This window comes from Chlamydotis macqueenii, chromosome Z, assembly GCF_036417535.1.
Source record: "Chlamydotis macqueenii isolate bChlMac1 chromosome Z, bChlMac1.mat, whole genome shotgun sequence".
NCBI classification, from domain to species: Eukaryota; Metazoa; Chordata; class Aves; order Otidiformes; family Otididae; genus Chlamydotis; species Chlamydotis macqueenii.
Window position 1 is genome coordinate 49,421,588 of NC_141593.1, and position 27,292 is coordinate 49,448,879.

Genomic DNA, 27,292 nt, shown 5'->3' on the forward strand with positions numbered 1-27,292 from the left:
AATCTAAACCACTCCTAGCACAACCTGAGGCCATTTCCTTTCATTCTATTGCTAGTTACCAGGGAAAAGGGACTGACACTCACCTCGCTACAACCTCCTTTCACAGGTGTAGAGAGCTATAGGATCTCCCCTCAATCTTCTTTTCTCCAGACTGAACAACCCCAGTTCCTTCAGCTCCTCTTTGTAAGACTTGTGCTCCAGACCCTTTACCAGCTTTGTTTCTGCTCCTTGGATGCACTCCAGCACCTCAATGTCTTTCTGGCAGTGAGGAGCCCAAAACTGAACACAGAATTTGAGGTGCGGCCTCACCAGTGGGGCATGATCACTTCCCTAGCCCTGCTGGCCACACTATTCCTGATACAAATCAGAATGCTGTTGGCCTTCTTGGCCACCTGAGCACACTGCTGGCTCACATTCAGAGAGCGATCAATCAACACCTCCAGGTCCTTTTCCAACAGACAACTTTCCAGTCACTCTTCCAAGCATTGCATGGGGTTGTTGTGACCTAAGTGCAGGACCTGGCATCAGGTCTTGTTGAATCTCATATAATTGGCCTCAGCCCATCGATCCAGCCTGCCCAGATCCCTCTGTAGAGTCTTCCTGCCCTCCAGGAGATTAACACTCCTCCCCTGCAAACTTATGAGTCACCTGCAAACTTATGAGGTTGTACTTGATGCCCTCGTCCAGATGGTTGATAAGAATACTAAACAGAACTGGCTCCAGTATTGAGACCTGTGGAGCCTCACTTCTGACCAGCTGCCACACAGATTTAACTCCACTCACCATCACTCTTTGGGCCCGGTCATCCAGACTTTTTTTTCCCGAGCAAACAGTACACAGATGTCATGGTGGTTTCACAGCAGATAAATGAACATGGGTAGTGGCAGCTGGTGACACTGCCAGCCCAGGATGAGTATAAAAAGGGTTGTGCCAGCCCAGGCTGGCATATGAGCAGCCAGGTGAGTAACAGCAGGGAGGGAAGGGCACAGAGGCACGGGCTGCCCATGGTGATGGAGGGTGGCTGTGTTATACAGGGAAACAACCAGACCACAGGACATTACTGTCCTCTTCCTCTGAGCTGGAGAGCTGCCAACAGTCTACAGGACAGATAAGGTAACACCAGTCCCTGCCCCACACTGGTCTTACAGGGAGATGGAAGTTCCCCAAACCCATGGGCAAAGGAAGCTCTGTGTCCTTTTTTACTTGGTACCCTGGGACTGAGCTCTCAGCACTAGAGATGTAGTGGCTTTATCAGTGGGCAGAATGCTGGTGGTGGCCAGCATTTTTGGCCCAGAATGAGCATCTCCTGGCAATCAGGGACGTACAGAATGGACAACCCTGGTGTGAGGCTGCAAGAGCCCCACGTAGGGAGCCAGGGGCTGCTTGTGGCAAAAGAGGGTGACTGCTTCAGTTGGTGGTCCTGCTGTCTTCAACAGCTGCAGTCCTGTACAGGGATAGGAGCAGATCATGGCACACTTCTGTCCTCTTCCATCACTCGAAGGAGTGTTGCAACTTATTACAAGGGTATTGATGCATGGATAAAGAAGCACCTTATCCTGTACCTCTACACCTTATCTCATATCCTGTGATAGACAGTGTCATGGTCCTACAGGAAGCTGGAAGGTCCCCACAGCCACAGACAACAGGAGCTCTGCAGTACTCACTTTCTTTGTGTGAAACTTATCATAGAATGAAAAAGTTCATAAACACAAATCTTCTGATTCATTAGCCCATTGGCTGGTTCTTCTTGTTTGTGCTGCCTTTAATTCAGGCAATGATATTTAAAGCAGAATTTTAGAATATGAAATTGATTAAACTTCCTAATATTGGTGCAAATCATGCTCCTCCATATATGGTCCCAGTGCTTTAGAGATCAGCTTCAAGCTCCTTTAGAAATAATTAGTCTTGATGTGTCTGAGGACAGAACATTTAGTGAACCATTCATTTGTTTTGCATATTAGAGAGCTCCAAGTAGCAATACTGCTACTAAAGAAGTTTGTCGGGTTTATTCCCTTTTGTGGAAGTTTCCGGGCTCAGGGATTCTCCTATTCCTGTGTTAAAAAATTATTACAATAAATTCATTTTATTAATTTCACAGTATACAAAAATGAGCAGTCTTTCAAAACTAAACATGTTTAAGAACATGTTTTTTCTTATAAAAGGCTCAGAAGCTTTATTTCATATCTTCATCCTGTGCTTCATGGAGACTCATTTCACTTGTGGGTACAGGATTTGGTCTTTTATATTTTTAAGTTAGATACATTCTGTTACGCAATGCACCAGCTTGGTAAGCATTTAAGGATTAATCAATTTGTTTAAGTGACACTAAGAGGACACCACATCCTCTTTACAATGTTTGTTTTGATAAAGATTTGAAGAAAATAAGCCTGAAATGACAGTTCCTTTAGTTGCTACAATCAGGCAGCTATTTGATTCTTATAACAAATAAATTTTAAGATTATTTTCAGACAGGTTCATTCAAGCCTCAAAATCACAGAATCAGGACTACCACATGCTGGGAACTTTTTCCTTGGCGTGCCCAAACCTGAGATCTACGCAACCTGAGAAAGCCAGAAGTCAGTTTTCAATTCTAATCTCTGAATAGTCCAGGTATTATGGATTAATTAGGATAATTTAATCTGTTACTTAAATAAATGTGTTGATATATATTTTTAACATAAGTTAGCATATGAAATATACTGGCAGAGCTATGCTATTGTAGTAGAACCATGTTCCTTCTGGCCTATAAAAGCTTGATAATAAAGCGTCTGATACCTCCAAGAAAATGCCTGCACGACAGACTGGAAAACTGCTCCTCAAAGTTTCTTCTGAACCTCAGCTTAGTTGCTGCAGCATATGGGCTTTTACAGCCCCAACAAATAAAATAAGCTAGCGAAGACATTAGCCAAGAAATGTGCTCACTGCTTCCAGTTCTCTGTGTGCGCTGTCTTCAGCTGTCCTTGATTGTCAATTTATCCCAAGAACAGTTTCAAAGATTTGAAGGTTATTAAAGTCTCTCAAAGGTTTGAGATTTCATTACTCTAAAATACTTAGCAAGTCTATCAATCCAGGGCCAGAAATAAAACTACATATATTCATTCTGTATCATTGTATAGGAAGTACATTTTTGTCAGTCTGTTGGTAAGAAGCTCTCCATAAGGAATACACTGAAGTATCATACAGTCCACATTAATTAATCCAGCAGAGGAGTATAGGAAATATCACCTATTCTGCCACAGAAAGCAGACCATGATTTAGGTGGAGGAATGAAATTACTACCTGCACAGTCAGAGACACCAAGCGGATCAGAAGACAAGCGCGGGAGAAAAGCACAATGGCAACTAGCTGAACACACTGGACATAGAAGACTGCTTTGATTTGATCTTTGTTTTAACTGCTAGAGAATGTTTTTCATTCCCTTTGCTTTATTTGTAACTTAGGATTGTAACAGTATTTTTAATACTTTAAACGCCAATTGTGATTCAACTCGGCTAAAAGACAATTCCAGTTGCAGCAAGGCAACTGCCTAAAGCCAACCCCATCCACACAGCCTCAAGCATCGATCCATTCAAAGGAAGAGCCCATTTCCCCAAGATGTTGCCCAAAAGCTGCAGACAGTCCCTCAAAAGAAGCTGCCTAGGTGAGTCTGTGCACTCAGATGCCAGCAGATTAAAAAGCAGCATGACAAAGTGATCAAAAATAACTACCAATAACTTTTTGAATTGCTGCTGGGCCTCTACCAGCAACTAATATAACCCTTTCTTGATGGTACAGGGTGGGGTTGGTAGTGTGGGATCTGGGGGAGGGAATTGTTTCCAACAAATCAAAATACTGTTATTTTTCCACTGACCAGGTTCAGGCAACATGCAAGCACACTTAAAAAAATAAATTCTACAGTATAGCTGCAGGATGATACACAGGTACTATATCAAAATACTTTCTGAAGAGAATTAAATTACATTAAATCTAAAAAGATCATTCAACTCATACAGAATTAAAACCTGCAAGAATTATTGCTGTGACTAGAAGAATTTTTTACTAGATACTGGTAAGGAGAACCCAGCTTTGAAGTTCTGCTTCTTAACAAATATATTCCAACATCCACTCTTCCACTTTTTCAGAAATTTATAAGACTGGGAATGTATGAAGGGCCTTCCAAGCCAAAAGACAATTTCAGTATAGAAAAATCTCTATGACAATGTAAAGCCTGTCACTTCAGTGGAATTCAATTGATTCTCAGTTTGGGAAATCACATTAATTCAGAAAAAATGGAAACAAAGCTATTTGTGTTTTGAGTTTCTCTTCTGAAGATCTCTAATCTTACAATCACATTTACATTGTGGAGTCTATGTGGTTGATAACAAATGTTTCATCTATACTACTGTTCTCAGCAAGATATTCGCATCTCCTTTACACTTTTAAGTGCATACAGCGACAAGCACACAGACCGCAACTATGAGTGTTACTCACCCTACTTGCTTTCTTGGGAAACCTGTTTTGTTTATCCTAACCACAAACTACAAGATCAGTTATGCTTCCTGAAACAGTGCCATATTCTGTGGCCAAATACTTTGCATGTTTTCATTAAACCCAGAACATAAATGAAAAAACATAGAACATGTTCCAACACAGGCATGGTAAATGGAACAGATCTTCCAAGAACACAGCAGGAGATAACCACCAATATTAACAGTAACAGATATGAAGTTATTCTAAGAAAAAAATTGCAACAGCTCTTTTGAGTTAGGCTTTTGTAAAACACATTTCTTGCTTAACTGGATATAATCTTGGCTCAGACTGTCACTACTTAAATGCACATGAAGTGACCAAATGTATTTTTCTTGTTACTTCTTCAAAGGCCAGAAGAAAATCACGAACAGCTGTGTGAGAATTTCCACAGTATCCAAATAAAAACTTTCAAAGCACCGGTAACACATTTTTTCAATTTGTGTTCTGACACTACCAATACAGATAACAGCAGAACAGTTTAACATATGTCTCAAAAAATATCCAATAATTTAAGCCCCTAAGCACAAAATTGCTGGTCAGTACCACAGTACTATTACAGTATTACACAATGTAAAAGGTACAATCTTTCACCTTTATATATTTACCTGTAATTCTGGCTACAGATTTTTTTTTAGTGAAGGTTAACAGTTTATCATCCTTTCCATATAAGGCACGAATGATTTCTGCATCATTCTCATCCTTGCTACCTGTCAGTATTTGCTCTGGATCCAACACCTAGACAATCTTTTTGAACTCAGCAACAGGCTGTTCCTTGATTACATGCATGGCAGAGCATGAAAGGCAAGAATTTGAATCTAAAGACTTTAAGTATTCTGGCTCTATGGTGGCAAGCTCCAACAAGGCAACAGTTCTAATTAACGTCAAAAAAGTTCAGCATTGCCTCTCACAAGTAAAGCTAGATCTGGGAGAAATAATATGCCTTGAATAATACATCTCATTCTTTTAATATTTAGATACACAGTTCATACTATTTAAGTTTACTTGGACATAAGACAGTCTATCCTATGTTTATTTTGGTGCTCTTATTTAATCAACAAATTAACATGAAGACTGCAAACGCAGTTTCAACTATGACATAAGCAGCTATGATACAGTAAGAGAAAAATTTCTTACCCAAATGTCCTGTTTTTCACCAATTGGAAAATTTGAATATAAGTCTACCATTTCTGGCGTCCGGTACATTGGCGTTGTATTCCTTGTGATCTGCAGAAGACAGAATTTATTGAAACAGAAACCTGAATGGCATTCAATCTCTAATAGCATTAAACCAAGGAAAGAGCTCTTCATGTAGAATGGATAGCACTAACTTTGAAAATCAATTTCAGAAATACTTGTCACAGCAGAAGCCATGAATTGAATCCTGCAATAGTCACAATAGCTTTGACATAAGGCTGAATAAAGATGGTAGTACTCAAATAAAAATTGTGACATTCATGAGACCTTCTAAACTGCAAAGCATGTAAAGTAATATCACTGTTCTACATGAGGCAAAAGGTGATATTGACACAAATACATAAAGTGTGTTTTTCTTACACTTTTTTTTTTACACTAAATTTTACACTAATATTTACAACAATAAAACAAGCAAATTCATGCTCCAGTGTGTATTCCTCACTTCCTCACCACACTTAATGACAGTGCAGATATATCCAAAGAGTTAAGCTATGTTTACAAGGATATTCAACAAGGCCTTTTCTCCTATCTTTTTGCACAGACTACAGAAGACAGTGGAACAACATCATCTTTTCTTCTCCAGAAACCAATGGATTGCTCTCCAAGGATGCTGAATTCGAGAACATGGGGAGTTTACAGAGACTCACGATATCAGAAGTTGCACACATAAATTTTAAGTGTCACTGTATTTCTCCATACTTAGAAGTCTGAGTCTAGCTGATGTACTATATTAGACTTACCAGTATTACTCTTGACTCTAAACTAAGAACAAATGAACTTCACAAAAACATACCAGGTGCTTAACACTGTCACTGTAGTCCTAGAGGCACTGCAAAATTGCCTAGTGGAATTCTGTTGAGCAGACTTGCCACTTCTTTATATAACATTCAGCTGATAAAAACAGATGAGAAGGTGGGAATCACTTTGGCATAACCGAATTTTTTACTTCCTGTTCAGTCTGCTATTAGAAGTGATCACTAGAGCTTTATTTTCACACTGGATTGCAGAATGGACACTGGTCACATTGAAGCAGTGTTTGTATATGCAGCTACAGAACACAAGCTATGATTATAACTGCAGACACTGTTGGAACTCTGGCAATACAAATACAAACCCAAAGCTCTACAAACAACACAAGTGAAACACTCTTCAGTGGTTTTGAAAGTCCCATGAATCGATATCAGATTAATAGTAACAGTTAAACAAATTCACTGTTGATATTAAGATCAATCACATTAAAATAGTCTCACCTCTTCTTCAACCAGTGCTCTCTTTTGTGCAGACCAATTGTAGTCAGGATAGTAAGCTATAGTTGTAGCACTACCGAAGTCACAAAGTTTAATCGTCCCTTGGTTACTAATAAGCAAGTTTTCCACCTTCAAAAAGAGGTAGAACAATAATTTTAAGACATCTTTTGTCTGTACACTAACATAAAGGATTTTAAATATCAACTCATTTGTACATCTATATAAAAAATACTTTAGCATAGAATTTTGTTTATAGGAGCACAAAAATTTCAGACAGTACCATAGAGTATATGGTAGCAATATCATCAATTTTTAAAAGGAAGCGCCAAAAACACTAGGAGCAGGAAACACTCAAGAGAGCAGGAAATAAACCCCAGGAAAAAAATAAGTTCGCTAGTGCCTAAGCGGTGGCCAGTTTTTCAGACAACTACTTGCAGAAGCAGTACCTTGGAATCCAAATATTTTAATGCATAACACTGACCACTGTTAGCTTAATTGCAGTGGAGTGGAGGTTAGGACTGCTGTAGACACAAACCAGGAATGTACTAATAAAGAAGCAGGCTGCTGGGGGATACCCAGAAAAAGGCAGCCGTGACCATGTGCACAGACAGAAACCAGCTATTTGATGAGGAGGTGCTACCTGAATAGTTCATCATTATTCCTCCCTTTCCCTATTTCATTGTCCTGGTTCTGGCCAGGATAGAGTTAATATTTACCTGAGCTGGGTGGAGAACTGAAGCTGGTAGCCCCTATGGCTGGGATAGTTAACTAATTAGCTAACAGCTGGGGTTAATTTACCCAAATTAGCCAAAGGGCTATTCCATCCCATCTGACATCATGCTCAGTATATAAGTGAGGAGGGTGCTGAAGGGAGGCCCTCCTAGTTGGAAGAGACTGGATGTGGAGATCTGTTGTGAGCTATTATACTGTATTTGTGTTCCATCACTCTATTGTTTTCTTCTGTCATTACTGTTAAATTTACTTTTTGTTCAATCTCAACCTGCGTGTTTGGTTTTTTTTTTCCTGGTTTTCTTTTGTTTGTCAAATCTCCTCCTATTCTCTCGGAGAGTGGGGGGAGTGAGAGAGAGACTGTGTAGTCTGGTCCCCGTTGGGGCTGAACTATGACATTCATCAAATCCAACCTTCCTGGACTGCTAAGTAAAATGGGGAAGGGGAAAACTGGGTATTGGGCAGATGTATTGTGGGATCATAACCAGAAAAGGGCTGAAAAATAAAATTTATATCTCTGTATGAAGTCAGGGAAATGTGTGAAAGTTGAGGCATACTAGTAACATTACAACACCACACACTTCAGATAACTAGGTTTGTCTTCCCTTTCCCTTTGAAACCACAACATTTCTGGACTTCCTCCAGAACATCCTACTAGCCTCCCTTACACATGCCCTGTTCAGCTTCTTCCATCATAAAATTACTTTTGGCTACCCTGCAGGAAGACACAAGCTCTGTTAATTATATGGTTAGAGTATCCATCTCAATCAACAAACTGAATGCCATTCTGTTAATTACCTTTGCTTATCTCCATGTACAATAAGAAGGGTGGGCATTCAACATCAAACTAAATGTATACTCTAAAAACAGTCACAGTAAGATGAGAGATCAAGTTTCTGTGCATTTATGTTCTGGTTTTTGTGCTTTGGTAATGGTTGCTCATAATGTAAAACATTCCAGCTGATTATTCAGATTTTAACAGGCTCTATGACCTATGTCATGCAGACTAACTGTGCACTGTATAGCAAATCCTGAAAAGATCGAATTCAGACAATTAAAATATCAGAGAAGCACTGATATTTTACAAATTGCCCTCTAACTAGCTTAGAATTTTTAAAATTCTGTAACTAGCTGTGTTCTTATAGTGCTGTACACACTCACTGTAAGCGTGAACTTCATCCAGATGCGTTCAGGAACAAAGAATGCACTACACTGACAAGCAAGGGAAGGAAACCACAGCAGGACAGAAAAGAGCCACCACTAGGAAGGTGACCTTGTTTTTAAGCTGCACTGTAGAATTTCATGAATTCTTACACTTTTAGTCAAAACAATTGAGACAAACCTGTTAGAACTCCACTCTACCACATCTCCCTCCAAAAGGTACAGTAGCATCTCAAGTCTCATTTGAGGTTGGCTGAAAACTTTGACCTACAGTTTTTTATGCTGCTGACCTAACTTCAGTCTTCTGGAAAGGGCAGCACAATTAAATGACCCCTGTTTGGCTCCTGATTGTGGTAAGGCCTCTGCCTATTGCAGCACAACTATCATTTAATCTTTGCAGCCCCTTGTAACATGAAACCAACATGAAACCAAACATCTGTCTTTTTCCATGTTTTATTTCCAGCAGAAATACACATTATTTGACAAGAAAAAAAAGATACACCTTGAATTACAGCATTAGCTCAATTTTTATGGAGCTGGCTACTTAAGAAATCATGTATTTATTTGGGATTTTTTTTACCCCTTTTCCAGAGAACAGATGCACTTTTTCTACAAGCTTTTCTAGGGGCTGGTGTATAGAAATTTCAGTCAAGAATAAAAGATTTTATTCTAGAAAGCAACACCAAGAAATTTCCTCCCCAGCTAGGTCTTTTGACATGACCTAGAAGCCTGCTCAATGGTACTTGTGGGGGGATGGAGGGGGAAGTGCTGCATCAAAACTATTTTTGTATTAAGGGGCTAACAAAGTTTTCAACAGTACTGAAAACACTTAGCACACAATTAGTTTTAAAATGTAGTTTCACTTTCCTTTCCCCAAAGTAATTGAGCACATGCTTACTTAAGGAGGACGGAATTTTCCTTTTTTTTTTATATTCAGCTGATATCGTATCAAGCAGGAAGTAAGACATCTGTGCAAAATTCACACACTGTTTTAGGAATAAGAATCTTCCCTCTCTTATTTTGTTTATGTTTACAAAGACCACCTCCTTCCATTAGGTTCAAATCTATCTGTAGTACAGCAGAACCTCACTGATGACTAGGGCTCCTTCATCTGACATACAGCATACCTGTAAAGGTGAACCCTTGCTTCAAAATACAAAATTCAAACACAGATTAAGTCCTTTCAAATCTACAAAGTTTCTAATAGGACAATACTTTTTACAGCATAATCATAAAGTATCTTGGTAGAGGCTAACAGAATGAAAAATTAAGAAAAAATTTATCACGAATTACGCCTACCAAATTTAAATTTCAAGTTAAAAACAAGCCCTAAAATGTGATACAAGTTGTTAGTTCTAAAACAAACAGCTTACTACACATTCTCAAAGGCTATGTAATCTTTCATGAAGAATCCAGCATTACCTTCTCTTCTCCTTCAAAGCTTTATCGCTTCTATTTAGAAAACCTGTTCACCCCAAAACTGCAACTCACAAGTCATAACTGGTAATTTTACCAAAAGCAAACTACTTAAAGACTAACTTAATCAGTAAACCATGATACACTACTTTTCTGTCAGCTTGTTCAGATAGAGTACAAGTAGTACTAATACCACAAGCACAAGGGAAATATGTTGTTTGAAGAGAGGGAAGTATTTCAGTGATGACCTCCACCAGCATCCAGCAGCCTTGGCAAGGCAATACATGTAAGCACTCTGCTCAAGAGTACCCACTGTATTTGATCAACAGTCTTAACACCGATTCAGTTGGACAGGCTCCTTTGCTGTTTAAAAATTCAGCCTCTATTTAAACATAGTAACACACCTTTAAATCTCTATGGATAATAGGAGGCTTCTGTTTATGCATATGCTGTACTGCTCTGCAGGTCTGATAAAAGATCTTCAAAACTGTGTCACAGGAGATAGGTCCTTTGGATTCTACTTTCTTTAAGAATTCCACCAACTGTCCTGCGGGAAATCAGAGAAATTCACATAAGCCCACAGAGAACACTACAAATTCTGAAAGCTTGGCAGGAACAGACAAATGGTCTTACCAAAGAAGATTTAGAGTCTTGAGTTGTAACATTGGATGGATATTCTGAAAACGGCAAATCCACACTGACTGCAGTGCGGAAGGAAATGGTGCTCTTAGGAACTAGTCCTCCTCTTCCTTCCTCTGACTAGTGTCAAAGAACTTAATGATTATCCCATATTTAAGACGAATTTAACTAGCTCAGAGAATATGATTCTTATCCTATAAAAGATGAAGTTGAACTCTACCAACACTAAACTATGCTATCTTTAAGAGGCTTTCAAAGCTCCTAAGCTGTGAAAGCAACCTGTGCAAAACAGCTGTCAGAAGCAATGTGCACTGCTGGGAAAAGAAATAAAGTTTACCTCTACACAGCTCTGTAAGCAGAAGAAACTCTCCCTGTCCCGTGTCAGATTCTTCTTTTCCTATAGATGCAGCAGAGCAGAACTGGACAATGTTGGGATGACCTGAAAGTTTTTTCTGGACATAACATGTTCAAGAAAGATGACTGCCAAGTTTATTGATCCTATTGTATACAGCAGTTCACAGACATCTCATTTAAAAGGTTAACTTAAAACCACAGAAAGCTTAAAGCTGCAATTAAAATACTAAGCAGAACAAGGAAATCCCTGCCTCAACTGAAAAAAAACAAACAAACAAAAAAAAAAAACCCCAAAAAAGCCAGACTTCAAGGGAAGCCACTGAAGGTAATGTAATAAAAAGTCAAAGTAAAACATTTTTTAAATCCTTGTGATTAAGGCTCTAAGGAAACTGGACTTTGTAACAGGCCTAGTTACTTCTTTTTGTCTTTTGACAATGACTGTAAGGCATTAGCACAAGTACCAGAGAGACCTTTACATTATCAGTTGCTTCTCTAGCTGGCTGATCAAGAAAGGACTATTGTATCAACATCTGTCTTTCCAAAGCAAGGATTAAGTATGTTATGTTTTCAGTAATTAAAACAAAGTTCAAAACAAATAAAAGCTCTAAAAGACTGAGGAACTTATCCTTCCACCATTAGTAATAATTCTTAATACTAAAACTTTTGTCTTGTTTCACTTCCAGTTCAAAAATTTAAGGTATGCTTTTTGAACTGTGTAAAGGGGAGTAGAATGCAAGTGATCTCAACTCCTGCCAGTGAAAGTTACATTGCAGTACGCCTGTTTGCATTGCCCCTGATGAGCATCTCCCTGGTCATATAATGAGACCCATGCCTACAAGACAGACACACAATATTTACAGGATACATTCATTAAGTCTGAAAAGAAAAAAGCAATGACATCATAAGCACAACAAAGCTATATTAAAAAAAAAAAGGGTAAGTTGGATCCACCAAATAAAAATGGACCTGAAGTAGTGTTTTATATGTTATGTATCTCTTCAATCTTTTACTCAGACCTGCAGAAATTAATTTCATTTCATTTTGTAGTTACATCTTGGAAAGTTAGCAACAGTTAACCCTCATTCATGTTGTGCATATGCTTTAATGAGCCTGAGCTGTGAAAAAACATCCAAGAACATTCACCTCTTTATTCCTGGCAAGATGTAGTCAGAGTAGGAAGAAAACACATTGTGCTATGCTAGTCTGCTCTTTGCAAGCGTGCTTCTAGTGAACTGTGTTTAGTGTAAGATTTTGGCAAACGCTTCAGTTAATCATAAAAACAAATATTTGAGCAGTTTAAATTAAGATCAGTGGTTTTGCCTGGTAACTCAACTTTAAGCTGAATATTCAGAGGGGTAAACAAAACAACAGCATACCACAGCTACTCACTGACTCTTCAAACAAACTGAGGGTCTTAGAGCAGATGCTGTGGAGCAAATACTGAGTTTACTAAAGCCAAAGACTGAAAGCCAAAGACTCAGATTACATTATACCCTACCATCACTGAAGACAAAAACAACAGCAACACAGAAACAGCTGCTTGTTTCTGCTGCATGTATTCTACTGAAATTCCTTCCTTAATATTCAGCATTACTTTTTAAAGACAGATGCATCTAAGGCAGAAATTAAGAAGCATTGAGAGTAAAAGCAAAGTTTTGAGTAGTCAAAAGTGCAATAAATCCAGTGCATGAGAGGGAAGTTTACTTAAGATCTAAGTATCATCTGAAGAGTCAAAAGGTCTCTTGACTATAGTCACAAGACTGCAAGGAAGCCCAGATAACAACTTCATTTCTTGCTACATGAAGTACATCAAAGTCTACACTACATTATCGCACCCACTGGATTCCTGCAATTTCTGAAGAACTGAACTTGCTGAATGTTGGTGCCAGATTTACGACAAATCAGGAACTCAGACCTTCTTCAGAAGGTCGGTCCTCTTAAGCAATGTATGACATGGAAAGAACTGAACCTGTAGAGCAGTCCTCTGTTTCTCAGAAATGTTTGATACTAGGCAATTAGATCATAACATTAAAACACATTCCAGAAAAGGATACCATAAAACAAACTTCCTGAATGATGGCTTTGTTCTTTTCTTCCTCATCAGACAACAATCGCTGTCAGAAAACAGAATAATTGAGAAGATAGCGTTAATATAGAAAAATTGTGCACAGATTTTTTTTTCCCCAGAACACAAAGGATGAGCTACAGTCAAAAACCTGAGGAATTGTGGAAAAAAAAAAAAAAAAAAAACACAAAACCAAAAACTTGAGGACAGTGAAAAAAAAAGTGGGCTTATTGTACATTTGGACATACTGCCATAAATATAGCACCCACTTTTCCAGCTACCTGTACTGTTCAAGTTCAGTGATAACTGAGTAGTTGTAACACTTGACACTCAAAGTAACTGCTCTTGCAGTTTTCTGTTGTATAAAATACTAAAGTCTCCTGGCTTACAGCATTGTACACTGACAAGGAAAGATTAACCTTCTGTCTCAAACCTTTAGGAACAACCTTCAACACACTCCAAACAATTCTCCTCCAAATAATGTAGCCTAACTTTTTCTACAGCAAAACAAAGTGTTACTATTTCCAATATAGCTTGGATTTGGAGTAAGTATTTTACCAGAATTAACCTGAGCATTTGCTACAAAAGTACCAGTTTTACAAAACAGAGAAAGTACAATAATAGTTCATTTTTTATCTTTCACTATATATCAATGCTTCACTTTTTATCTGTTATTTTTAACCAGGGATCCATCAAGATGACATTTTGAACACACACACACACTATATGAGTTTGGCAAAATGTCTTGTTACTGTAGGATGTACTATGAAAAGAAAAAAAGTCTCACCTCTCATACTACTACCCCTCTCACTTTCTCTCCAAGACAGATGTCTTTGTATTGATACAGTCACAGAATATCCCTGCTCCAAAAATTAAGCCATTTTGTGGTAAACACAAGTGACACCACTTTTTTTGCAGCGAAATATAACAAAGTAAATTACTTCACTTTATTGTCCTTTCCATAATACTTCAGTTTTTCAGCTGTTACATCATTACTACAAGCCTTCAGAAAACAAAAATCCAGAGGAATGTCTGTGGAAAGTACCAGGCTGAATATTTGATCAATGAATCAGTGTAGAGCATTATTTTTAATATTGATGAAACTTAATGTGAAAGTACAAAGGTAGAACAACTGGTAGGTTAAACCTGCTTCTGAGGAGCGAAAATATTCCTGTGCCCCTCTTCAGGTAACCAGGAAAGATTATTTTTACCCATGCAACAAAATGCTCGGGCCATGGTCATTCATTTCTATACCAAATGAAGACAAACAGCAGTAGTACCTAATAGAGCAACTCCCATCTTTGGCATCTAAGCATAAAGCATAGGATCCTAATAGGAATCACCATTCTAAACAATGGTACAGTGTGCCACAAACATTTCTTTATAATTCTGGATTTTTTCCAAACTACTTGCTCAGTGGCATATATAAAGAATTAACTGTCATTATAAAGCATCAAGCCAAAAGACAGATCTTGTAAACCTGTAGTGAAGTAAATTCATTTTACCTTTAAAGCATAATCTTTGCCACTTCCAAGATCTTGTGCTTCATAGACAAAAGCAAAACCACCTACAAGAAAAGGCACATTAAGAAAGTTTTCATTTCAACATTCAGCTAAATAATTTTTAATGTAACAGAACTAATATGAATTTAGATGCTTTTCTGAATGTAAGAAGTAGAAATATTTTTCAGTGGCTTGCCAAGAGTATGGGTAACCTACAAGAGCTAAAATATTATCTTCCTTTCTTTTACACAGGCCAGAACCACACTGACTTTTTTACTTTCCTGCATTTTGTTAGTCTGCATACGCAGATTTCCTGTGAAGCCCTTTTTTGTAACGTAGGTCAAATACAAGGCTTTTCAAGAAGTACTCTCAAAAGTTTTACATGGCAATTGACCATCACAGTGTTCTCCAAGACTCCTGAATGGTACTGCCCTCAGATCTTGTAACTTTGCCAGTAGCATCCACAGCACAAAACAAATAACAGGCTCCCGGTTATTGCCCTTGCTTTTGGTATCTGTAGGGGAATCACACACAAAACCAGCAAAACCAAGATCCTACTTGCAGGGAGAACAAGCAAGAGAAAGCAGTGCACTGCAGAAGAATCAATGAGAACACTAAGGATGACAGACAGTGAGGGCTGCAGTTCAGTCCCACCATATATTACTCACACATACATTGTGCTTACCCATTTACTTTGATTCATCCTGTAAAATCTGCTTTGGTACTTCCCACAACAGGAAATTCCCTTAGCTTTTCTGAAGCCTCCAGTGCAAGTGTTCTGACTAGCAATTACAATCAGTACTTTGGGCACAGATGGGACAGGGGCTCGAGACAGAATGAAGCCCACACTTATCACCATCTTAGAGTATTATCTGAAGACTTACTGCTTCTTTCTGAGTGAGAACACATGCAAAAAAAAAAAAAAACAAGTGCTGATCAGTTATGTCTACTGTTTACAGATTTCAGAGCTGGTGAAACAAGCAAGATAATCTGTGAGTCATCCTTCCAGTGAAGCTGGGTGCTGGGAAACCACGTTTTTTGACTGCTCATCCCAGTCAGTTCCCTACTCACTTTCAGAGGCATGCCGTAGCTTTCAGAGCCCACTGTTCTATGAGTTGCACACCCCTACACAAGCGTATACCAGTCACTGTATCACAGAGCTACTGTCTCTACATCTTTGTCCTACACAGATCCCATAGAGCCTCTACATAGTGAAAGCTCTGCTAGCCCTAGTCTTTACATTCATGTTGATAAATATTTCCTTGGTTTTATTCTAATAACCCTGCAAGCAACATCATGAAAATTTAAGTTTCAACTTACAAATTTAGGGGCTTCAGGTCAGCATAAATTTCTAGTACAGAAAATTATTGCACACTCAGCTTTCCTGAAGGCACTCAAGCAAAATGGTCACAGATGCACCACAGATTACAGAACAAGCAAGCTCAGCTGTGTACACTGCTGCAAGCTCAGCTGTGTACACTGTCAAGGGTTCTACCAGAGCTGGAATAGGGCCAGGAGGGGCCAGGGATCAGGTGAGGAAGGCCAAAGCCCTGACAGAACTGAATCTGGCCAGGGACATAAAATGCAACAAGAAAGGCCTCTACAGGTATGTAGGGGACAAAAGAAAGTCCAGGGAGAATGTAGGCCCCCTCCAGAAGGGGACAGGTGACCTGGTTACCCGGGACATGGAGGCGGCTGAGGTACTCAATGACTTTTTTGCCTCAGTCTTCACCAGTAAGGGCTCTTGTCCCGCCACCCAAGCTGTGGAAGGCACAAACAGGGACTGCGAGGATGAAGAACCACCCACTGTACTCGAAGGACAGGTTCAGGAACATCGGAGGAACCTGAAGGTGCATAAGTCCACGGGACCTGATGAGATGCATCCGCAGGTCCTGAGGGAACTGGCGGATGAAGTTGCCAAGCCACTGGCCATTGTATTTGAGAAGTCGTGGTGGTCTGGTCTTCCCCAATGACTGGAAGAGAGGGAACATTACCACCATTTTTTAAAAGGGTAGCAAGGAAGACCCAGGCAACTACAGGCCAGTCAGCCTCACCTCTGTGCCTGGCAAGGTCATGGAGCAGATTCTCCTGGAAAACATGCTAAGGTACATGGAGAGCAAGGACAGCCAACATGGCTTCACCAAGGGCAGATCGTGCCTGACCAATTTGGTGGCCTTCTATGATGGGGTGACAGCATCGGTGGACAAGTGATGAGCAACGGATATCATCTACCTGGACTTGTGCAAAGCTTTTGACACTGTCCCACAAGACATCCTTCTCTCTGAACTAGAGAGACATGGGTTTGATGGACGGACCACGTGATGGATAAGGAGTTGGCTGGATGGCCGCACTCAGAGAGTGGTGATCAACAGCTCGATGTCCAGGTGGAGACCAGTCACGAGTGGCGTCCCTCAGGGATCCGTGTTGGGCCTGGCTCTGTTCAACATCTTTGTTGGCGACAGAGACAGTGGGATAGAGTGCTCCCTCAGCAAGTTCACCAACGACACCAAGCTGCGTGGTGCCGTCAACACGCTGGAAGGGAGGGATGCCATCCAGAGGGACCTTAACAGGCTGGAGAGGTGGGCCTGTGCCAACCTCATAAAGTTCAACAAGGCCAAGTGCAAGGTCCTGCACCTGGGTCATGGCAATCCCAGGCACAAATATAGGCTGGGCGGACAACAGATCAAGACCAGCCCTGAGGAGAAGGACTTGGGAGTGCTGGTGGATGAGAAGCTCAACATGAGCAGGCAACGCACCCTTGCAGCCCAGAAGGCCAACCACATCCTGGGCTGCATCAAGAGAAGCGTGGCCAGCAGGTCGAGGGAGGTGATTCTGCCCCTGTACTCTGCTCTCGTGAGATCCCACCTGGAGTACTGTGTCCAGTTCTGGAGCCCCCAACATAAGAAGGACATGGACCAGTTGGAGAAGGTCCAGAGGAGGGCCATGAAAATGATAAAAGGGCTGGAGCACCTCTCCTATGAAGACAGGTTGAGAGAGCCAGGGCTGTTCAGCCTGGACAAGAGGAGGCTCTGGAGAGACCTTATATTGGCCTTCCAGTACCTCACGGAAACCTACAATAAAGATGGGGAGAGGCTGTTCAGTAGGGCCTGTTGTGATAGGACGAGGAGTAATGGTTTCAAAATGGAGGGAGGTAGATTTAGATTAGATATTAGGAAAAAAATTTTTACAATGAGGGTAGTGGAACACTGGAACAGGTTTCCCAGAGAGGTGGTGGATGCCCCATCCCTGGAAACATTCAAGGCCAGAATGGATGAGGCTCTGAGCAACCTGATCTAGTCAGGGATGTCCCTGCTCCTTTTGCAGGGGCGTTGGACTAGATGACCTTCGAAGGTCCCTTCCAACCCTAACCATTCTATGATTCTGTGATAATTGATCACATCTGAAAAACCAGTGAAATCTGAATACAATGTGTTCAAACTTAAGATTTTGCTAAGGTCAGATTTAAAGGTGGAGAGACTCAACTTGTGTATTAGCAAAATACTTAGTTTAATTACTACAGTTTCATAGCATGGATTAACAAAAGTAATGAAGAGAATCTCCTTTAACGTCATTTCAATGGTGGCATGACTTACCAGAACTCCTAGCAACAGTTATGCAGTAGGATCTCACAATTTATACAGAGGTATTGGCCTCTAACCTCATTCTTTACAGCCATGCTCCTGTCAAAACATCAGTTTTAAGTTTTTCATTCTGTCATTTCATTGTTTCACCTGAACACAATCCAGTGCCATACAACACTGCTCTCTCCAGGTGGTGATCAGTTCACTAGTACTGATAGCAATTTTAAATCTATGGATTTTCTGCAATACCAAAGGAGGTACAGTAAGTTGTGAGGGTACTTCTACCTTTTTTTAAAAAAAACATCTGCTAGTGGCGAAAACAATTATTTCAGAAAAGGCAAAATTAGTCCTACTGCTTCATTATTGATAAGTTTTGTTTAGGGTTTGATGCTGGCTTCCTTACAGAGCTAGTGTATTTAAAAAAAAAAAAAAAAGAAAAGGCAGTTTCATCTGTTTAGCTGTAACCACACCAAGGATTTCATAGTCAATGCAGCCATGCCAGTCAAGGATCACACCCTTAAATCTACATACCTGTATGAACACACCTGTACAGTAAATCCAACTGAGGCAAATGAGGAAATGGAAGTTAAGAGTTAAACTGCTTTTTCTTTCCTAGGACTGTAAAAGAATGTAGTTTTATTTAGGGTGTTTCTACTCATGTAAGTATCTGTAGGGGGTTTTAAGTCAGTTTTCTGAAGCTTTTTGTATCAGTAAAATTATCTTCATATTTCCCCATACAGGTTATTACCAGTGTGTATAGATGTACACACTCATCCAAGCCTCGCCTTGAGAGACAAGTTTTTCGCTGCTGAAGTATTTTATAGTTCCATTTGCAGAACACAGCCCAAGCGCTCAAAAATGTTCTCAGATTACTTCCTGCCAGAGAAATTATGGCAAAATAAAACTTGTTTTCCTTCTCTGTAAACACAAACTTACACATAAGAGGTTCACTATAGAGCACCACACCAACTCATCAAGTAGCCGAAGTAGAATTCGGTCCTGGAACCAGTCTTGTCCCATAGCAGACCCAGAGAAACACACTAGAACACAAAGCTTACAAGCCTCACCTTCTTGATCCACACCAGGATCATCTGATGACTTCCTTTGCATTAGGAAGTAACCCCGCCTCATTTGCCTTAATAGTGAGCACTCTACACATCCTTACATCACTATCAATACTTGATCATTCCATTATAAAAATTGGAAGACCCCTTATTTTCCAACCAAGAGACTTGCTTTCTCCCTCAAGTTAAACCTAGGCATCATATAATTTCAAGTAAGTTCACTGCACTATAAATCAGACTGGATTTAAAACTGGGGGGTTTTTGTCCTGTCTCTAGTTTTCCCCATCTTCACTGATATTTTTTTTTTCCCAGAAAACCCATTTCAGTGAAATCAGTTTTCCTACCTGTCAGCTAGTGAAGTATATAGGGACATCAATCACAACATAAAACTGCTTGCTACTGTAATGCACTGTTTCATTACACACTTAACTAGTCATGAGAAGGAGACGGTGTGAATAACTTCCTGTTTATAACTACTTGATATGACTTCTCTGCTCACCTCCCAAATACTGACCAAATTTGTTTCCCTATCAATTTTTAGTTGCTCATGCTTCAATTATAAATTAACTGAAACACCATAACTCCAGCCTGGACTAGAAGTTACAGTGCATCTTACCTGAAAGCAGACAGATGCTTTTCCACCAGAGTACAAGCAACATACTTAATATAGAAAGGATGCTCTGTCATTGTTGCCAAACATCGACAAGCATATTTTCAGAAGTCAAATCATGCATTTGTGTCAATTGCAAAGTCCTAATAACAGCAATTTTTTTCCTAATATCTCATCTGAATCTACCTCCCTCTATTTTGAAACCATTACTCCTCGTCCTGTCACAACAGGCCCTACTGAACAGCCTCTCCCCATCTTTCCTGTAGGCCCCCTTTAGGTACTGGTGGGCCCCTACAAGGTCTCCCCGAAGCCTCCTCTTGTCCAGGCTGAACAGCCCCAACTCTCTCAGCCTGTCCTCATAGGAGAGGTGCTCCAGTCCCTTGATCATCTCTGTGGCCCTCCTCTGGACCCTCTCCAACTGGTCCAAGTCCTTCTTGGACTGAACTGATTTTTAACATTTGAAAAAACCCTTAAAAACACTGCAGAAGAACCCTTTATCTTTTCAACCTTACATGAGATTGAAAAGTATCAGGTTTTGTTCCATGGATCATCATAAAGATGAAGTACTCTATTTTCATCGAAGAATGTTTAGAATAGAGGTTCTCAATATATTCTATTTTTATTTTGTCAACAAGAGATAAAATAATTTATGAACTGCTGTAACTGTTTCTGGTACCCCATCAATGCAACAGCTAACTGCTTTCACAAAAAAAAAAGGCTCAATGGAAAGACTAAAGGAAGAATATGAGATATTTGAATATAAGATATTTGTCAATATCTTATTTAGCTATCAAATCATTATCTTGCCTTTCATTTCTGCTCTAAAAGGCAGCAATATTTCATTAAATGCTCATTCAGGAAACAGGTCTCTCTCTTCTATTAGCTAGCTACCAAAGTTATTACAACTGTACAATTTACAATTCTCAAAAAATTCAACATTTTTTACCATGTTGGAACTTGACAGTGCATGTTACAGGAGATGCTATTCTTATATCAGTTTACTCTCCCATTGGAGTGTCATTACTAGTCAGAATTGAGGAATGAGTTTCTATAACTCATAATCGTCTTTGGCATCAGCAGTCCTGTCTCAATGAATACCCTGATAGCCCAATGACCAGGTTGCATTCCTTCTACAGTACAGGCAGACATCATAGTTTCCCATATTTATCCATCATCTTTAAGTGTCACCTTTAGAAGGTAAACAAGCATAACGTCTATCAGAAGAGACACTTTGTCCAATACAGGCAAAAGTGAAAGTAGGCAGCGTCTAGCATTTGAAAAAAAAAAATTGCAAGTTGTCTGTCTGCACAAATATGGCAGCTTTCAGGAGCAAGAAAGGAGAAATTTCAAAAAACTACTGTGTGGTTACCTGCTCTCCTCAGTCTTTCCCAAGACCAAATGTACACACTACATCGATCCTTGAGTCAGCAAGGACCATCTCAGCCCCTCAACTATCTGGTACAGATCGATACAGGAATCCTTACATTCCCGAAAAAAGGGGAAGGACACTCCAGTACGTCAACTGAAGAAGCAAAAGGTAGCATATAAATGCACATACTGTTCACATAAGCAGCAAGGGATCTGACAGAGACTACAGTCTAAGCCACCCTCACCTAACCCTATAAAAACCAAACATGTCAGTAAGCATTTGGAGAACTCTTATCCCATGTAGCTGCACTACACATGTATGCAGACATCCTGATGAAAGCAGATGCCCATATTGTGATGGAGATGCATACAGAACACTCAGACCAGCAAGTGAATTATGGCCATACAAGACAGTGGCCTCTGCCTTGAAAAAGTGTGAGATCATTAATTTACTAATTAGGTATGCAATCGATGTCTATTTTACTGAAGCAGAATTGTGTGTCACTGTGTGTACTTAACAGAAGGACCCAAAAGAACCACAACACCTGCTGAAGCCAGTATTATATAAGGGGCAAGTAGGGATTAAATGTCAAGGCCTCAACTAATTTCCTCTAAAATTTCTTAACTGCAGCGAGCTACTGAAATGCTGAAGTAGAAAATACAGGCACTCACTGCATGCTGTGACACACTTAATCTGTTCATGCATTTGGAGGTAGTATCAGAGCTAGAGATCATCTCCAGCCTGTCCCCTGCGAGTTGCTCTCAGCTTCCTGCAGCAGCACACCACATTTTCAGTTGGCCCAGTCCTACCTTCAGTGTGGCATCTCTGCAAAATGAACAGGGAAATGCATCCAAACAAACTGTGCAACTAAAGTCTCAGCTTACAGCACAGCCAAACACATATTTGTGCCCACACAGACAAGCAACACACTACAGAGCTGGAAAGAGTTGCAGAGCGTGAGAACAACTGAACTTATGCTGCCATATGATACTGTGTGGGGCTAATCCACAGACCTTGTCCACACCAACTAAAAACAAAGCAGATCATATAATCTCACAGAAAAGGCTCTCTCTCTGCACTGGCAGACGACACGTAGTTCACCATGGATCTAAAATCTAAATTAAAAAAAGTAGCACTTGACTTTCTAGTAGGGAACTTCGCATGAAAGGACTCATTTAGAAGAAAAAGAGATTCTGTGTTCATAAGCATGGAAGGGAATTCTTATAAGCAACAGCTAAGCAAGCATGTGTAAGAAGGTACCAAACATAGGTTCAGAGTTTGAAGATAAATTCAATTTCAGCCACAAAATGATTGATATGCTAAAGAGAGAAAGATTCAAAATTCAAGTCTCAGGATAGCAGGAGAGGCTGGGACTTCTGGTTTTTATATCTATTTTATCTTTATAATGAATATATGCTAAGGGTCGTTTTAGTCCAGCTATGTTTGCTAGAAAGTCTTACTTCCCAGCAAAAGCAAACAGTTGGGCCAAATTTCACTTAGTGAAACACAAAGAAAACAACATGAAATAAAACCATACTAACAAGACAAACATGGAACACAAATTGGTGGTTACAGATAAATTGTCAAGAAGACTAGACTTAAAGCATGTCCCCATTTGCTTTAAATCGCCTAACCTGACATTTTTGAAAGCCTGTGTCAGATCCTGGGAAACAGCAGACTGCTGCAAAGTAAAGTATGAAATACTTTTATTCAGAATCAAGAACTAAACAGCAGATAAGTCTCAAATATAGCTTCCAGTCCTTCCTGTCCTTTGTTGTTCTCTGGAAAACTGCTGTGGTCACTCCTGGCAGGAATGACACAGTACCAGCAGCACCAGCCAGTTTGTTGAGCATTTACCTTGTAGCCACATCATACTGAGTGCCTACATTTCAGTCAACTCTGACTGGAGCTTTTCATGCCAAAAGCACTTAAGAGATTAGGGTAACAGCTTAGTGGCCCTTAAGAAGATAAAACAGCGATGAGGACCACTGTCCTGTTCTTTTACACAAGCAAATTTTGTAAGTTTAACTAAAGTAGCTGATCTTGAAGAATCAATTTTTTCTCCACGCTAGTCACTAAGATTAAAAAAAAAAAAAAAAAAAAAACTACTCGGGGGGAAAAAAGGAAATCAATGTATAAAACTACTTAAATACAAAACAATTAAAAGAAGCAACTACAGAAAATTACTTCAGTAATGAAAAGGAGCTCCAAACAGAACTTCGGAGTATTTAACCCAAATAACATCAAGCACCTGTACAAAGTTAATGAACTATGTAACTGCATTAATATGGGCAAATTCACATTTTACTCTTTTGAGATAAACTTCTTATATCTCCTCTGCTTAAACAAATGTCATTCCACCAACTGCAAGCACAAGATTCAAATTTTGGCTAATTTCTAAGTAATTTGCACACATCAAACATAGCACCTATTTTCAAAACACACTGGCAAGTGGTATGCCAGGATGTTTACCCAAAAATACACTGAAAATGAAAATTGTCCAGACATACCTTGCACATACATTTAATTCCCATACTCCAGCAAAGCCAATATGCAGAACAAGATCAGCCTCCTGACATTTGTGTTTAAAGTTAACATGTTCTCCTGCATTTCACAGTTTTCCAAACAAACCAAAACGGCACAGGCAAAATTGCACCTTTGGTATACTATTATACACTGTCATTTTAGAAAAAAAAAAAAAAAAACAACTATATACGTGGAACCCAGAATTTCCACGAGGCCCTCGGCAGGTTATAAACTCCTTTGAGAGTCGTGTTACACGGTGAAAGTATTCTAAACCGTAAAGTAAATGAACGAGTTGCCACACAACACACCGGCTCCACAGCAACAGCGAACAACGCTCCTACACCCGGTCCTCGCCAAACACCTTCCGCGGCACTTCCATCAACTCGAGCACCCACGACCTCCAACTAACGCGGCAATCAGGAGGCAACAAGCCCTTCGGAGCGGCCGGCCTCGACCGGGCAGCGCCGCCCGTTCGGCCCCACAGGCTCTCCCCACGCAGCCCGCCATCAAGGAAGCGCCCCCCTCCGCCCCGGCCAAGAAAGGGGAGAGGGGCTCAGGAGGGGCGGGGGTCTCGGGGCTCCAGGGGAAAGTCAGCACAGCCAGCTGCGCTGGGGTCCGCCCCGCCCGGCCCAGCCCCGGCCTGCCACCGCCGCCAGCTCTTACCCTCCGCGATAACCCGCTTGATGCGCAGCTTCATGTCGCCCATCTCCACCGTCTGCCCCACGAAATCGTTCTGATCGCGGCTGGCGGCCCCCAGGGAGCCAGGGCCCGCCAGGAAATCCAGGGCGGACTGGAAGAGCGACATGGCCCCAGCCGACGCCGGCCGATGCTGCCCAGCGAGGGGGGCGGTCGGGTCGGTGGTGGGGTTGGCGGGGGAGGGGAGGGGAGCGCGACAGGCGGGTGAGAGGCGGGGCGGCTCCACCAAACTACCGACCACGGCAACAGAAGACCACTTCTCCAACTCCGTTCCCTCCGCCCCGGGCTACTTCCGGGAGCACTGCGTCATTTATGACCTCACGACACCACCTCCTCCCAGCTCGCCCCACCGCCCCTGACAGGGAAGCCCCGCCCCTGGCGGCCGCGCGCCGGGGTGAGCTCTTTTATTTTCCCGCCCGGCAGGCAGCGGCGTCTCGTTGTGGGGCGGGTGAAGTGGGGCGGGGCGGGGCGGGGCGGGGCGGGAGGGACAGACCCGGCTGCCTAGACTTTCCCCGCTGAGGGCGCGGGTAAAGCAGGCCCAGGCGCCCCTGCCTGCCTTCCGCGGCGCCTTGCCGTGGACCGCCGCCGGTTTGCCGCCTGCGGGAGACAAAGCGAGGGAGGAGGGGCGCTGCGAGGGAGTGGGTCGGTGCGGCTGGGCCGCGGGCGGGGATGCGAGCAGGGGCGGGGAGAACGTGTGAAGCTGGCTTCTCTGCGCCTTTTCACCGGCGGATCGTTGGCTGGTGAGGCCTGTCTGCTGCATAAGGCTGTACGGTCCAGGAACAGCAGATCGCTAAAAGCAAGGCTGTCTCAAAACCTTTTGGAAAAGAACGCTGCTAGCCAGGACTCCCCATCAAAAAGTCCTGTCTCCTAAGTATTGCAGCCTGCTCCCTGCCAGCAGCCATCACTTTTGAGACAGTCCCAGACATCCCCAAATTCCATAGGATTTCAGGTGGCCATGCTTACTTTCTGCTGCTACTACTTGTTACTACTTAACAAGTGGTTACGTATTGTAAAGTTGTATTTCTCAGTCATCTTCCATCAACTAAGAACTTGCTGTTCATGCTACTGTGTAAATTACAGGGACATGGCATCTTGTCTCCCCTCAATGTTCTCTAATGCCTTACCAGTCAAGAAGTGTGGTCTTAAGGGCCAGTTGATTTGTACAGAGATCCCACATTTTTATGTCTCTTATTTAAAAAAAAAAACCAACAAAAAAAACCCCTGCTATTATCAAAGTCAGATTATATGGAGAGCTTCCTTCTACCTGTAAACGGCTATTTTTCTTTTTCAAATCTCCCTATAAGAAAACCTTTTCTGCTATCGTAAATCATACCACTGTCACCACTTTGAGAACAGCAGGAGCATCCTACCTCCAATCTCATTTTGATTTCTGACTTTTCCAATCACTTTTTTCAGGCAAAGGCTGAAAAGGGTATTTAATAAGGAATCACTGAAGCAATCCTTCTTTGTTTGAAGGTCTGGATTTTATTTTGGCAACTTTCTTATTCCTAAAAGGAGGACTCTGATGAAATGGCATATGAGGCAACTAAAACTTCATCTTAAAACTTCAGCTTAAATGAAGACTGAGACTTCTGCCGTATCTTCAGGAACTGAGCGACCTCGCTAAAATAACCTCTTCTTTAGGTTCGGCTTTTAAAAATTTTTTTTGCTAACCGGCTTTAACATGGCCAGTTCCCTGACTGTTTCACTGCTAAGCCTCACATTTACCTCAGTGCAGAAGAGATGTCCCAAAGGGTGGAAGAAACAGCTGAGTATAAGGCAGCAGGTCTATTTATTTCTTTAAGCAGCACTACAGGCTTATGCCTGTTTGAAATGCCCTTAAACCTACTGTCTGAGAATCTTGGTTCTCTATCAATATGTACATTTTTTATGTATAAAAATTAGCAAATAAAATTCCATCAGTGAAAACTGATTGCATTTAAATCCTTGCAGTTTTACTACTTACGCAAGAGAGATTTGACTGCTGATAAAGGATCTTAGCGTAAATAATTGAAAATTTCTGTCCAAAAATTATATGCAGATAAGCACTAAGTGTGAGGTCTGGTACTAACAGCTCAACCTAAAGATTTTTACAGTTCTGCTGGTTGCCTGAAATTTCTCAAAAAGGGCAGTCATAGCTTACAGTGGGAGTTTGTCTTAAGAAAGACTGCAGGAGTGGTAACTATATGTTACATGTGAAGGGAATATAAGAAAAAATGTACGATAAAAAGCTGGAATGTTAGATCTGAAATCATCTGGATGCAGTCCAGGTACTACAGGTATGCTAGGAGAGCCTGATGTAGATGCAGCTTTTGTGGCCAAAAAGTTTAAAAGAATGCCTGGGTAATATTTTCATTACCTGTCTTTTTAAATATTCAGGACTATACTGGAGAGGTCAAGCAGACCACTAAGATGCAGTTTGAAATGTCTGCAGCTGTCTAGAAGGCTCTCCAATAGCAGGGCTGATGCTTTTTATTCATTGCTGAGACAAAAATGTGGTAAAGTGCTCCAGTTTTTAACAGTACTTGGCGGAAAACAGTAATGTAGTCTTTTTATTTATGCAGCTTGAGAGGCCTATGGATTTTCTGAAGTTGTTAAAGGCAGTACGGCTTATCCATTTATAGGCTGGC

The 27,292-nt window shown here is 40.9% G+C and overlaps 1 protein-coding gene across 3 annotated transcripts in view; it reads right to left on the reverse strand.

The window, feature by feature from the left end:
• Positions 1–24,913, reverse strand: part of GAK (cyclin G associated kinase) — a 73,944-nt gene extending 49,031 nt beyond the window's left edge. For 2 of the 3 annotated variants that reach the window (XM_086770207.1, XM_086770205.1), the window contains exons 1-7: positions 24,630–24,913; positions 14,820–14,881; positions 13,304–13,363; positions 11,233–11,347; positions 10,661–10,803; positions 6,954–7,079; positions 5,644–5,733 (exon numbers count right to left, since the gene is read on the reverse strand). In XM_086770207.1, the coding sequence (XP_086626333.1) occupies positions 5,644–5,733; positions 6,954–7,079; positions 10,661–10,803; positions 11,233–11,347; positions 13,304–13,363; positions 14,820–14,881; positions 24,630–24,771 (738 nt within the window). In that variant the 5' untranslated portion in view covers positions 24,772–24,913. The remainder of the gene's footprint in view (positions 1–5,643; positions 5,734–6,953; positions 7,080–10,660; positions 10,804–11,232; positions 11,348–13,303; positions 13,364–14,819; positions 14,882–24,629) is intronic. The other variant, XM_086770206.1, reaches the window with a different exon arrangement.
• Positions 24,914–27,292: the final 2,379 nt, after the last annotated feature.